Source organism: Haemorhous mexicanus, chromosome 9, assembly GCF_027477595.1.
Source record: "Haemorhous mexicanus isolate bHaeMex1 chromosome 9, bHaeMex1.pri, whole genome shotgun sequence".
Taxonomy (NCBI): domain Eukaryota; kingdom Metazoa; phylum Chordata; class Aves; order Passeriformes; family Fringillidae; genus Haemorhous; species Haemorhous mexicanus.
The window spans coordinates 8,177,093-8,190,483 of record NC_082349.1 but is presented as its reverse complement, the minus strand read 5'-3'; the positions used below and the strand labels follow the sequence as shown (position 1 = coordinate 8,190,483).

The 13,391-nt window shown below is 44.2% G+C and overlaps 1 protein-coding gene across 1 annotated transcript in view; it reads right to left on the bottom strand.

Annotated features, from left to right (window-relative positions):
- Nucleotides 1-13,180, bottom strand: part of TRABD2B (TraB domain containing 2B) — a 262,789-nt gene extending 249,609 nt beyond the window's left edge. The window contains exons 1-2 of the mRNA XM_059853866.1: nucleotides 12,963-13,180; nucleotides 11,968-12,528 (exon numbers count right to left, since the gene is read on the bottom strand). Of these exons, the coding sequence (XP_059709849.1) occupies nucleotides 11,968-12,528; nucleotides 12,963-13,070 (669 nt within the window). The 5' untranslated portion in view covers nucleotides 13,071-13,180. The remainder of the gene's footprint in view (nucleotides 1-11,967; nucleotides 12,529-12,962) is intronic.
- Nucleotides 13,181-13,391: the final 211 nt, after the last annotated feature.

Genomic DNA, 13,391 nt, shown 5'->3' with positions numbered 1-13,391 from the left:
CTAGAGGGTCTGCCTGTTGAATGACGGCAGGACATGCAAAGTGGAACTGCTGAGTTCTCCAGCATGTGCCAAAATCAGTGGATTTTCAACACAACAATCCCTCAACAAAGGTTGTTACAACACACAAGCCCTTGGTTCATTGCTAATGATGCAAGCCTATGCTCTCTGCCATTTTTCAAGACCATTTGCATTTGAAAAAATCAATTCCTTTAGGGGCTAAAATAGCAAAGAGGGGTGGAGCCACTCTATTCACCAGGGATGAAGATGTGTCCCATAGTCCCTTGCCCAAAGAGCTGTAGGTTCTAGAGTTCACAATCAGCCTGGACTTCTCCAGATGTCCCCTTCACATCACCATCTCATCAACTCTAGCCCCTCCACATACAAATATTTCTTTTTCTAAGAGTACTAAATAAGTTGAAAGGTGTAAGAGAAGTTTATAAATGGAAAAATCATTGTCTTAGCCCCAGATGCAGTAATGTAATTGGGGTATTTCAGCCTTTGAAGTGATGCCTCAGTTTCCAACATGTTATGTAAGACCTACAGGTATAATACTGTGTTGTATATACAAAGACTCAGGGCTCTTTATCCACACACCCATCTTGCTTCCCTTCTGTTTGGAAGGAATGGTGCTCAGGCCACACAGATGTACAGGACTTTGCAGATGACCTCAAGTGGTGTTGACTGAATCAAAACACTTTTAGTTTTCCTACTGACTTAGTGAGTTTAGTTCATTTTTTTCATGGCATCAAAAATTCAACATGAAATCACAAGTAACTCTACTCAGTCTGGTTTTTAAATGTAACAAAATCACAAATAAATTAGAAGAATATTGACTAACATTTCTTTTCTCCCTCATTCTCTTAATAAATTATTTATCTATATGAAACTCCTTTCTGCATAAACCAGCAGGAAAGACACCTTGCCTGGTTTCAAGAGATACAGATTTTGGGTTCCCAGTACAAGGACTGCCAACTTGTTTGATTTGTTTTAGTGGGAACTACACTGAGCTTTGCCTCAGAGAACAGGGGAACATGTGCCAAGTCTTTTGGGATTCTCCCATAGTTATATTCCAAGCTATACCTTCCAGTCTAAGCATTCTTGGGAAAACACACCTCTTCCTTCCCTAACTGATAATGATGGATTATTGATGTGACAGTTGCTAAACTTGTTGTTCTCTTAAAAAGTGTAAGAAGGTTGTGATACCTCGTGTTTTAGAAGAACAGAAAAACTCATGCGACCATTCAGCTGAACAGTAAATAAACATTGGTTGTCCCTACTGTGAATCAGGAATTAATCTTTTCAGACTTACGCATCCAACAGAATTTTTTTTACTGCTGAAGTTTTCCTTTCTAATTAGTGTCCCTGATTAATTCTTGCAGAAAATGTGCGACAGCTTAGTGGCTTGGTCTCAAACCATGGTCCCTTCCATAATGCTACATTCAGCTATTATTCTCTGCTTTTGCTGTGTTATACTGCTCTTATTAATACACCAGACTCATCAGGAGTGCCAGGACTCAAAACATTGTCAGTAGCGTGCCAAACATCCACAAGGAAGAGAGAGGAATCCCTTCCCCTACTCTTGCTCAACTACCTCCTGCTTTGGAGCTAACCCTTGGGTTATTTACATTGAGTGACCTTGAGATAAATGGCATTTGGCAGGCCACCGGATGACTTTGTGTTTCAAATCAAACATTCTCAGTTTCTCCCACACCAACAATGGGAATAATTCCTGAATGCTTTTTTGGGGGTGGTTCTTCCCATCTCATTGCCTGCCATGGAGCTCTTTGGTAGTTACGTCAGGGTTGGTGAACTTTAGCTTGACTTTCTTGTTAGACTCAAGTACCAAGTGGTGTGTGTGGTTTTCTTCTGTGGTTTGGTGTGTGTGTGTGTATTTTCTCTTTGTCCCAGAGTGTCTGCACTGCTGGTATTAGAGCTACAATTGTTCTATATATAAAGCAAAGATCCCTTGAATGATCTGCCAAAGGCTTTATCTGTGAACAATCTTTGTCTGTACTTGCTTTGCCGTTAACCAGTTTTGACTGTACTTCATAATGGCTAGAGTTGCTTTGCCTTAACTGATATGTATCAAAGAGAACTGCTAAAATTAACTGCTCATGAACTGTGTCCAGGATGTTAGATTAACTCATGTGGAATCCTTCAGTGAACAAACTGATTTATGATGTGTTATGACATTGTTATTTGATGTGTTGCACAACAACTCAATTTTAAAAAATGAAGAGTGCTCCATTAATAAGAGATAAATCTTTCCAGTGTAATTCAAATGAATCTGCAACAACTTTAGAGAGAGTGTGATAAGGGATCTTATGTGGGTTTAGTGATTGTGTTTTGCATTCTTATGAATATCTTCCACTGGGAACTCTTTGTCAGTAATGACAAAACCCATCCAAAATATGCCAAAATACAACACCTTTTGGGAGATTTTAGCTCTTTGTACTTCCTAAAATACAAAAGGGTACTACTACAAGTGATTCCCAACAACTAACACTTCCAGTTTTGAGAATGTACAAGTGCATCAATGATGCTTGCCTTCCACTTCAGAGCCATAATATGCTGTAGTCCCTACAGGGTATATCCATTCCAAGCTTATCCAGCCACAGTTAACACACAGCAAGTGCTCAGAGCAGTCAGATTAATTTTCAAGGAAAAGGCCCATCTTTGTACTTTTAGATATAAATTGAGTATGTTTTTAAAGCAAGCACTATTTCATTACTGGAACATGAACCAGTGCAAATACTGACCTTAAATTACAAAGTTCCTAGAGTGTGTTTGAGATGACTACATGTTAAAGGCTCAGATCTCTCTGGATACCCAGCTTCAACAAAAATTCCTTTGAAAGCAAGCTTGAGTTGTACACTGTACAGTATGTCTCATTTCACAGCCAAGCCACTCAAGTTAATAATGAAAATCTTCTCTGGCCTCACACAATTAGCTGGGTAAAAAGCTGGCCAATGCCAGTCTGCAGATAGGCAGATCCATAAAGCTGGACAGTGTGTCATACCTGCAGAGGGCCTGTTGCCTTGAGCCTCTCAACTTCATCTTGCCACCAAACACCTAGATTATTTCAGGATGGTACAACCTGGTCTCGTGGACTGAGGAGGTATTTTCTCATTGGTATTCTGATACTGGAAAGGAGAAATGCTGAAGGAGCTGAACTGCATCCCAGTTGTTTGAAGGCTAAGCCATGTGAGAATTGATTTGGCCATAACTTTGTATTAGAAAACTTGACTTTGCTCACTTCTGGGTGTTAGTGCGTTATCTACTCCAACAGGCAGACAATGAGCTTTTTTGAGAATGTTCTTTCTATCTATTTCCTGTCTTAATCAAGAAATTTATTATGAAAAAGAAAGGCTTTTTGCATCATTAACTCTTATGACAAACAACATTTTTAGGCCCTTTTTGCACACTTGTACCTCCCCTGCCCCCTGTGATATCCCAAAACTAAAAGAATTACTTCAGCTTGAAAGCAAAGTACAAGTTAGTATCCCACCTGACTCCCAGTTTATCAGGACCAGTTCCTCTCATGGTGAAGGGCTTAGCATTTTCACAATTAATAGTGCTGTGATGATTTTACCAGTGTTTTAGAATCAACAAGACACATTGGGACATCCCATCACACTTCCTTCTGGCATAACATTTATCTTAGTAATCATTTCTAAAACTGTAAATCAATCACATGCCAGGAATACAAAGACCTTCAAAAATTTAGGCATGTTTCTCAAATCAGCCTTTTGCCCTCTCCCTCTCTGCTGACTCTGCAAACTCCAGCACTGTGAGCATTTGGTCTCACATTTAAATAAATATTCCCCATCACTATTATGCTGTCACCCATAATAGGAAAAGGCTGCAAGAAATCAAAGGAGAGCTAAATTTGTGCAGTGGCAGAAAGCGTACAGAGAATAATCAGTCTTCATTGTGATTGTTAACAAAAGTGAGGGAGCCTAATAGAGACCTTGGATTTAGTACAGTCTCTAAAATATTGAGGGGATACTTTCACGACACAGAACCGCCTACTTGAAAGAAATACTTCTCCTGTGTTCCTCATAACTTGACTTTTATTAAACTGGAAAGAGGTTAGAAAATAACGGTAAGATTTGTTTCCTTTTTCTCATTCCTTGGCTCACTAAGGAAGGCTGATGAATATTGCTTTGCTCTATGAAAGCAGCTTCTCCTCTGTTTTATGGATTGGAGATATCTGTGTCTCCCAACAAGTGCCCTAATGGAAGAGTTAGGGTAGCAGCAGCAAGTAAGTTTAATTGAATCTGAAGGAAACATAAAGTATTTGTTGCTATTTCCTTAATTATGTTGATACAGCTAACAGTTAACTGCCTATGACTGAATTCCTAGCTTTTTGCCCCATCTTAGCTAACTCCCATTTTGCAGGCACACCCAAGCATGAAGAACCTCTGGACTGGAATTCATATGGAAGGCTTCATAACTTCCACACTAACTGAGCCTAGGAAAAGAAGAAATCAGATTTGTTTCTTTTTCTTTTTTAACAGTTCTTTCTCAGTGTGCTACTAGGAGTTTCTGGGGATGGCTCAGTGTTTTCCCTGGCTTCAAGGAACTCTGGAATGGGTACGACACACAGGATTCGGTCTGTCACTTCTAACACTGCTACCCACCAGCATGAGCTGCAATCCTGCTTTGGACGAAGTCAGGAATAAAACTCACTTTTGACATCTGCAGGACTCTTCAACCCCTCAGCATTCTTGCAGTGCCTGGACAGAGGTAATCAGCACTGGTCCAGTGACAATAAATCTAATTTTTACAATATTTCAGGGACGATGATTTCTTCAGGCATAACTGGCCTACGGGAGTCTATGTATGATGAGAAATGGGGTGTCCAGGACTATGCTAAATGACCCTCAGAGTGGAAAATCTTGGGTCTTTGATCTCATTCAAACTAAAAATACTTTTTCTAATCAGCCTCCTCAAGCCATACAACATCCATTTCAAAATGCTGAGCACATGGTTTTAATTTAAAGTTTTTACCAACTTTCATTTATATTGTGCTAGAACTCCTGAAATTATTTGCACCAGAAGCTCTAAAATATTGGAAATCCAAATGTGAATGACTGGTGTTGGAATAACTAGTGATAAAAGCAGCAGACATGAGTGTGAATTCCTGCTTGAGCTTCTGACAGGTATTAACCAAGTCACTTTTCATTCTCCATGCCTTTAAATGACAATTAGATCGAATAAACAGTAACAATTATACAAAATAGCTGTATTGTTCCATTGAGCACCAGAAAAAGCAAATTCATGGAGGTGTTGAGACACCATAACTACTAGCTGTTGTGATGGATACAACCCATCTTACAATTTAGTTGCATGTCTGTTCCCACTCTGCAGAGAGCATAGTCTTGCTCCAATTCCAGCCCAAGAACTGAGGTATTAAGCTCAAACACATATCTGCAGTTTTAAGCTCTGCAGGCACCAGTTTAATTTCTGGTGTCTCAAGCAAGAGGAAACTATAATGCTTTTGGGAGTATTAAGTTCAAAAATTGTTGCAATGTTCAGAAAAAAAGCCTCGGTAATTGCAACCTAGAAATAATTTGAGAGCTTCACAAAGATACTGAAATTTTGCCATCAACCCAGAGTGCTTTCTGCAGATTTTAAGTATAGTGGCATTGAGCATCTGTACTGGTTGTCTATGTGGAAGAGGGATTTGGGAAAGTGTGAGAACACAAAGGCAGATATGTTTCCTTGCATAATGGGGCTCTTCTAACACTGACCCTTGAAAGTTAAAACCAATGAAGTTTCTAAAATACCAGTTATTGCTGAATATCTCCATTTTTGTGCTATAACTTAAACACTGTCCTCTGAGGATGCCAGCTTACAGTCATTCATCCAAGCAGGCAGGGAACTTCACTAATAAGACCAAAAGATGAAAGAAATCACACAAAGTTCCCATGGTTTAAGCAGTAACACTGATTTCTTCTGCCTTTTACGTGTCTCATCAACTCCTAACGACAGTGAAAATATTAATAAGGGTTTGCAGTGTAAAGCATAGCACAGGGGAAACCTGTTATTTTACAGTATGTCCCTCTGAAGTCCCTAAATATGCTTTGCCAGGAGCCCTGCCACTGATCTCCTCTCTGCAGGAGTGCAAGGTGAGTGAGTGCCCTTGTGTAAGATCATTTCTGGCCTTTGCAACGCAGGAACTTCTGACTCGCCCGAATGATGTGGGCTGCCTTTATATCGTGGATTGCTACTCACTAGGGAGCTGAGGGCAGGCTGTTAAAGACTTTCTGAGGACTGTAGGTTGCACTATACTTCAAGTGGAGGATTTTAAGGTCAATGGTTCATTCTGTTTATAAGCAAAGCACTCTGGGCCTGGAGGAGGATCCTGACTGCTGCTGCAACAGCATCACAGAGAGACAGCAAATAACAAACAGATTGAAAATCATCACTGTGAAAATACCATTTACTAAACAGGGGCTAACCCAGTACTGACTGGGTTTGCAGCTCTGAGGTGGCAAATACACACGGGAAAAAATGGCGTGATTCTGCTATTTGACTTCTATACACTGGTAAAGTTAAGCTGCCCCAGGTAGAGTATGGACTCACTTCAGTGTCTGTCAGACTGTTTTCTGGGGATTTTTCCCTTTCAAGAACTGTCTTACAAAGATGTGGTTCCTACTTAATACCAATCAAAGGCAGCACCCATAATTTGGCAAACAAATCAACCAGCAATCCTCCAAACCTGCTCATGGGAGGCAGGTACACCTGCTTTGGGCTTGGATGTTACCAAGGAGGGTGTGAAGGATCAGAGGAAAAGGGAAGGCTCATACCCGACCTGTTGTATAAACACTTCTGGCAGTTATATACACAATAAATAAAACAGACAAATTGCCAGCTGCCCCTCAAGCCATCATTAGTGACTGGCTGCTTTAGGCATCAAATGCCTGGGTGAGCCTTCCAAGGGGCTGTGGGGCAGGAGCACACAGTCACTGGCTGTGTAGAGAAACACCTACCTGTGGGTACAGCTATAAAACATCAGCTGCTGATCCTTTTAGGTGTTACTGCCACTACTGTCGTTTTAATACTCGCATAGTTTCATCCTCAACAGCTCCCCTGGTGAAGACATAAAGCAGCTCCCACTAGTACTTCAAGGGAATTAAATGGAAGGATTTCTATTTTTGCTGGGTGAATTTCTACCCCAAGGATAATTTTGCTAGGGGATTTTTTTTACCCTGGGGCGTAAGGGGGTGAAGGAAATGATAGTTTAATAAAAGCCAGCAAGCTGAAAAGCATGTGCACTGTGTATAGCTATGTGAAATCAAACCCTTTAACAACATTTCTTTCAAATATTCAGCAATCAAAACAGGTAATGCTGTTTTTGATGATTCCTGATCTCTTCACAAAGCCTGAAATTCTATAAAAGCAAGAAGATGCCATTTCTACTAGGCAAAAACCACTTTTATTTCAAAAATTTTTAAAAAAATCAGTAATACTCCCTCATATAAACTATACAGACTATCAAAACTCAGCTAGCTCTGAAACTGAGCCCTTTAATTCAGTTCAGAAAACTTTGAGCCCAGATCCTTCATTAGGACAAATAAGTACATTTCTCTTGAAGTCAGTTACATTGGTCCTGTCAGCTTGGAGAATCCCAGCTTTGTGATCACAGAAATGTTTCATTTTTCAAGGGGACAGGGCAGATTGAATAGAGAGTCCAGGATGTGGCCCTGCCTGTATATTACTGTGTATATTACTGTTTTGCCACTGAAGGTCCAGCTTGGAGGCTGCAGAGCTGTCAGTGACCAAACATGATGGACCACCCATAGGCCTTTTATTAACCAGCACTTGTTCTCCCCTCTAATCCTATCACCAAAGTAATCAAAGCTGCCATGTCCCAGGGTTTGATGGAACAGCAGGACCTGGGAAATGAAGACTGATTTTGTTAACAAAGTCATTCCTGCCCCATGAATGCTGTCTCATTGGTAGAAAGCGGGGAGATGAGGTTTATTTGTGCAGAGAATGAGGCGGCAAAGAAATGAAAGGGGGAGAATGGTGAAGTGTGAAGTTTAATCTGGCACAGTCTGAGGTTTCTTTCTTTGAGGCCGTCTCTGATCCAATCAACACTGGTTTGATATTTAACATCTCCCCCTGCAGTTGGAAATGATACCAGCCAGAGGAGAACAGAGTCAGGGCTTCCCAAACAGCCAAAGGGGAGAAAAGGGGGTGCTGGCAGCTCCTCACCAGCCTGACAATTTCCTCATCAACAGACTGGAAGGAAGCTGGACCCTGATACAAAATTTCCCCTACAAACCTTGGGATTTAGGGCATCTGCTATGAGCTGAATGCAGACTGTCCCTGAGGAGAGCAAGCTTGGGATGGGATGGGAAAGGGATTTTAGTTCTGACATGGAGGAAGGGCTATGAACACTGTCTGGGACTGTGGATCCTGCTGAGAAACAGGATCAAACACAAGCAAGAGATGCCAGCCACCTCCCCAGGAAACAGCAGTTTGGGTAGAGGAGTAACACCTTCCCCTTGCTGACTGTACAGACCTTCAGTGGGGACACACTGGAATCACAGTCATGGGGGTCCCATGACAGCCCAGGGCCATCCGAGAGGATGCACCAGACCTGAGCAGCTGCAGGAGCCACCATCACAATTCTCCTTACTCCAGCAACATCCTGGGGAAAGCTTCCCATCATAGGCTCATATGAGGGTCCCAAGAGGAGAGAGTTTAGCCCTAATCCCAGCAGAGGCCCCATCCCTAATGAGAGGACACATGGATGAGTCCTCACAGCCATTAGTGGCTGCAGTGCCTCCGCCAGAAGGCCTGGAATGTCATCTGCCCCTCACCAGTTCTCAGCTCTGGACAACTTGATTTTGCCCTTTTCTGGCCACTCTACATAAACATGAGTGCTGTCAGACAGACTTGTCTGCTTCCTCTTCTTCACTTGCCTCAGTTCTTTCTGTCCCACGTCTCATGAAAACCCTGAAACTTCAAATACCAAGAAGCAGTAAAGTTTCAACCTGATCCAAACCTGCTACAAACTCCCCTGCACCCAGGCTCCCAACACTGCCTTCTGCTGGGATTCAGACACCTTGACACCAGCTCGACCACACCCAGGGCCCGGACTTTGAGTGACCCGCAGCTGCCAGAGTCCCAGGAGGTGGGATAACACTTCCCCCCAGGATCCAAGCAGGAGAGCGGCTGGTCAGCAGGAGGCAGAAGGATGGGAGTGATGTGGAAAAGCAGCAGGAAACACTGTGCAAGGGTTTCAGGGGGAGCAGAGCATCAAACTACAAAGTTTCGGGGTTTACAATAGAAAACAATGCTCCCTGCCCTACCTGCAGGAGCTGGCTCTCCAGGAAGCAGCTAATTATATGAGCCACCTTAATCTTTTTATCCCGCTAAGACAATCAACATTTCAAAGCACGAACAGAACGTTTCAAAGATCGTTCCTGGTCAAAAATGCCAGTGTATCCACTTTCTTTCAGAGCAGATCAAAACCAAGTACCACACCGGGACCACTCCTAGATTTCCTCCTCCTCACGGTATCAGATTAACAGATTTGGTGCATGTAGTCAGATTAAATATTTGCAGTAGCACAAAGCTGCCTTTGAGGAGAAGAAGTAGGGAAAAAAAGCTTTTTTTGTCTTTTTTTTTTAATTTGCTTAGGGCAAAAATACTGGACTTTGGGGATGTGGGAAACAAAAGCATTGACATGATTCAGCAAGGCACAGTCCTAAAACCCGAATTCTGAATGCAGAAATAATGTGCAGTGTTCCTGTAATAGTTATGCTGAAAACAGGTAAAAAACCACTGATGCCCTTAGCAGATTTGGGACTATAATTTATCACAGATGTTCTCATCAAACTGTGCAAACACCCTGAGAGACAAAAGCTCAATTTCTGATTTCCATTTTAGTAGGTTTTAATTAGGTGTTGCTTAAGGAAGGCTCCAAGACCTGGAATTGGGAGGTGAAACCTTGCAATAGTAATCCACTCCACTAAATTAGCACAGTAATACACCAAGCAGTAGGACTGCCAGACGGTGTGATAACATTACAAATTACTATTGTTAAACAACTAGCCAGGTGTCAGGATGCATGGAAATCTAGAGGAAGCAAGAAAATAAATATCTGGTTTGTTTTGTTTAATTTTGTCTCCTGTTGTTCTGGTGGCCTTGCTCCCAGAAAAAGCTTCAATCTAGGAAAATTCCTCCTGAACACTGATCTATTTCAGCAACTTAGTCAATTCTCTCGAACAATGAAAATGGAATTTATTCTTTTAATCAGCACAAATGTTTTGCATAAATGACAGTCCTTTGATTGCCAATAGCAGTAATACCTTTACTGTTCTTTTTTAGATTATTTTTGGAGCAAAATGAATGGGAAATTTTTGTTTCTATTTAAAAGTTGGACAGAGAAACAATTATGGTTAAGGACAGCAGTGAGTTTTGTACTCTGTCCCTTTTCCTTTCTCTGTTGCTCACTCTCTCTGAAAAGAAAAAAACGTAGTATGATTCACATTTAAAAGGCTTCCAAGTGGTACATTTTTAACCAGGTGCTTTCATGTGCTTGATTCTAACTGCCATTTTTGTCCTAATAAAACCAAACACTATATGATGTCTGGAATGGTTAATTATTGTTACCTCACCTTAAAGAAGGGGCTCAACAGAGAGGACAGGCACTTAAACCTTTCAGACAGAACAGTGTAAAACGAATTCCTTGATTTGGATGGGTGTTAAATAGAGCAAGGGTCCTGAGGGGCTTTCTTTTAATTATTTTTGTTGATAAACAAGAAAATACATTCAAAAGTGTATGGAACAAATCTGCTCTGAAGGCTGTATGCAGAGTTAAGACTCCTAGCTGAAATATCAGATGTACCAAATGTTAGTGAAAGCCAGACCTTTTCCCCTTCAAATAGCTCCTACTGGACTTCAGGGGAGCAGGGGGTGAAGGCGCTCTAAGGACATTTTAATCACACCGAAGATTAGTCCTTTAATCCTTATTTCCCCACATCACCAAGAATTTTTTTGAACAAAGTAGGACAGTAAGATAAGGCTGGAAACAGACCGATCCAAAACGAATGACAAAAAGCAGGTTAAAAATGAAATATCATAGCAGTAACTGACACCATCTTAAATCTCCCCCGGATTATTTGTTTTCTTCCACACACATTCATTTCCTCAATTTCTAGTAAATCTCATTTCACATAAACAGTTCCACAAAGCAAAGTCAATAGCTGTTACTGTGTTCCTCATTAATCCACTGAAATGAAATAGATCTCATGGCTTAGTATTTGGCTGTTTAAAGCTAAATCCATTGAAAGAATTCCGGAGTCCAGTTACACCAGTAACTTTTGTTTCTTAACCTACATCCTTTTCTGTTTGCTGAAATTTACCTGCTCTAAAATGAAACAAACCGATGCATATTACACACTCAATTTTCCCCAGTACAAGGGCAACTAGAGCCACTTTGTTTTGACCCGGAGTGACCACTAAAAAGACGACTGACAGTTTGCATGTACTTAAATCAGTCTGAACAATGCGGAAATTTCTATTTTCATTGTTCATGCTTCATCCTCTTCCTGACAAGTACCACAGAGCTGCTTTACTTCAAAACAAACAAACAAACAAAAAAAACTTTTTACCCAGCTCGGGGACAGGATGGGAAGCATGTAAGTTTCCCTCACAAGTGGCAGGCAAGCAGACACACACATTCACACCCTGGACATTTGCCTCTCAAATAAATTATACACGTGATACACACGCAGCTCTCGCCACGCACATCCCGGGGGTTCTGCAGGCATCACGGATCAGCATGAAGGAGAACAAGCAGCCCAACCCAAAAGCTGCTGAGGCCCACGAGTGACCACCCCGCTGCAGCAGGAGCTTAGGGTTCACCCCCCTCAACTGATGGAAGTACAAGGAGAATACCCCCCATATCCTGGGATAAGACACGAGGCCCAGAAGCTTCCTTACCTGGGAGAAGTTGAGCCCATTCAGCGGGTGACACTGCTCCTCCACCCGCTCCACCGCACCCGTCTTCTTCTTCATCCTCTCAGCCTCCTGGGCGAGGTAGAGATCGAGCACCGGCACCCCTCTGGAGCGGATGTCCGTCTCCGTCAAGGAGTTCACCATGAGCATCACCCAGACGGGCCTCTTGCGCTCCCAGTTCCCGGCGATGGCGTTGAAGAGGTAGTCGGCATAGAGCCCTTTGCCCCGCTGGTCCGGGGTCATCCAGTGGGGCAGCATCAGCTTGATGTAGTCCAGGTGGCGTTTGAGGCGGCGGTACAGCTCCCGGGGCAGCACGTCCTGCAGGTTCTCCCCGTGGGGCAGCATCTGGCAGCTGGCCAGCCCCGAGATGGTGTAGGGGTCCGTGAGGTCCAGCTCGAAGTAGACGCTGGAGCTGGAGTGGAAGGCGGCCTTGGAGTTGTCAGGGATGAAGTCCCAAACTCGCGTGTAGGGCACGTGGATGGTGCCGAAGAGATAAGCGGGGGGGTCACGGCGAATGGTCCAGAGGAAGGAGTTGAGCTCTCCTTGCTGCGGGGAAGACAGAGGGGCTGGTCAGCGATGGAGGGGCACAAAGGAAGGAGACAGCGATGCCACCCTCAGGGCTGCCCGCAGGGCAGGAGGAGCGGGCTTCCCGCCTCCCCCTCTCCTCGCACCAGCCCCAAGCGGGCTCGTAGCGAGCAAACCCACGGGCACCATGAGTCCCGCGTGGGGCTGGGTTCCGCCGTGACCCCCCGCTCGCCGCGGGGGACACGGCTCGCCGCGGGGGACACGGCTCCGGGCCCCAGCGCCGCCACACCTGTGGGGGCCACGCGCGCCCGCGTGCGCGGGGCGGGGAGGGGGGGGGGGGGGGTCCCTCCGCGCGCCCCCGTCCCGCCCGCGCCCCGCGGCCCCCGCGCGCCCCGCGGACACGCGCGCATCCCCCGCGGGCCGGCGCGCCCCCGGCCCGGCCCGGCCCGGCTCACCGAGCGGGGCAGGTCGCACTGCCCCGTGTCCATCTGCTCCCGCCGGGCCGCGGCGTCGGGCAGGAACCCCCCGAAGACGAAGCAGATCAGCGTCAGGTTGAGTTGCATCCCGCTTCCTCTCGGTCTCCTCTTTCTCCTTCCCAGATGAGCCTTTTTGGATTTCTAGGATCTTTTTTTTTTTCCTCCCCCCTCCTCCTGCTCTTCCCCCTTTTTTTTTTTTAGCCTCTTTTTTTTTTTTTTTTTTTTTTTTTTTTTTTTATTCAAACAAACTTTGCCAGTCCCATCTGCATCTGACAAGTGCAGGGGGAAGGACTGGCTGCCCCCTCCCTCCCATGCTCTCCCCCCTCCCGCCCTTTCCCACCCCCACCCCCTCTGGCTCCGGGCTTGTCAGAGGCGCTGGATGCTTTGGGGAGGACGGTTCTCATCGCC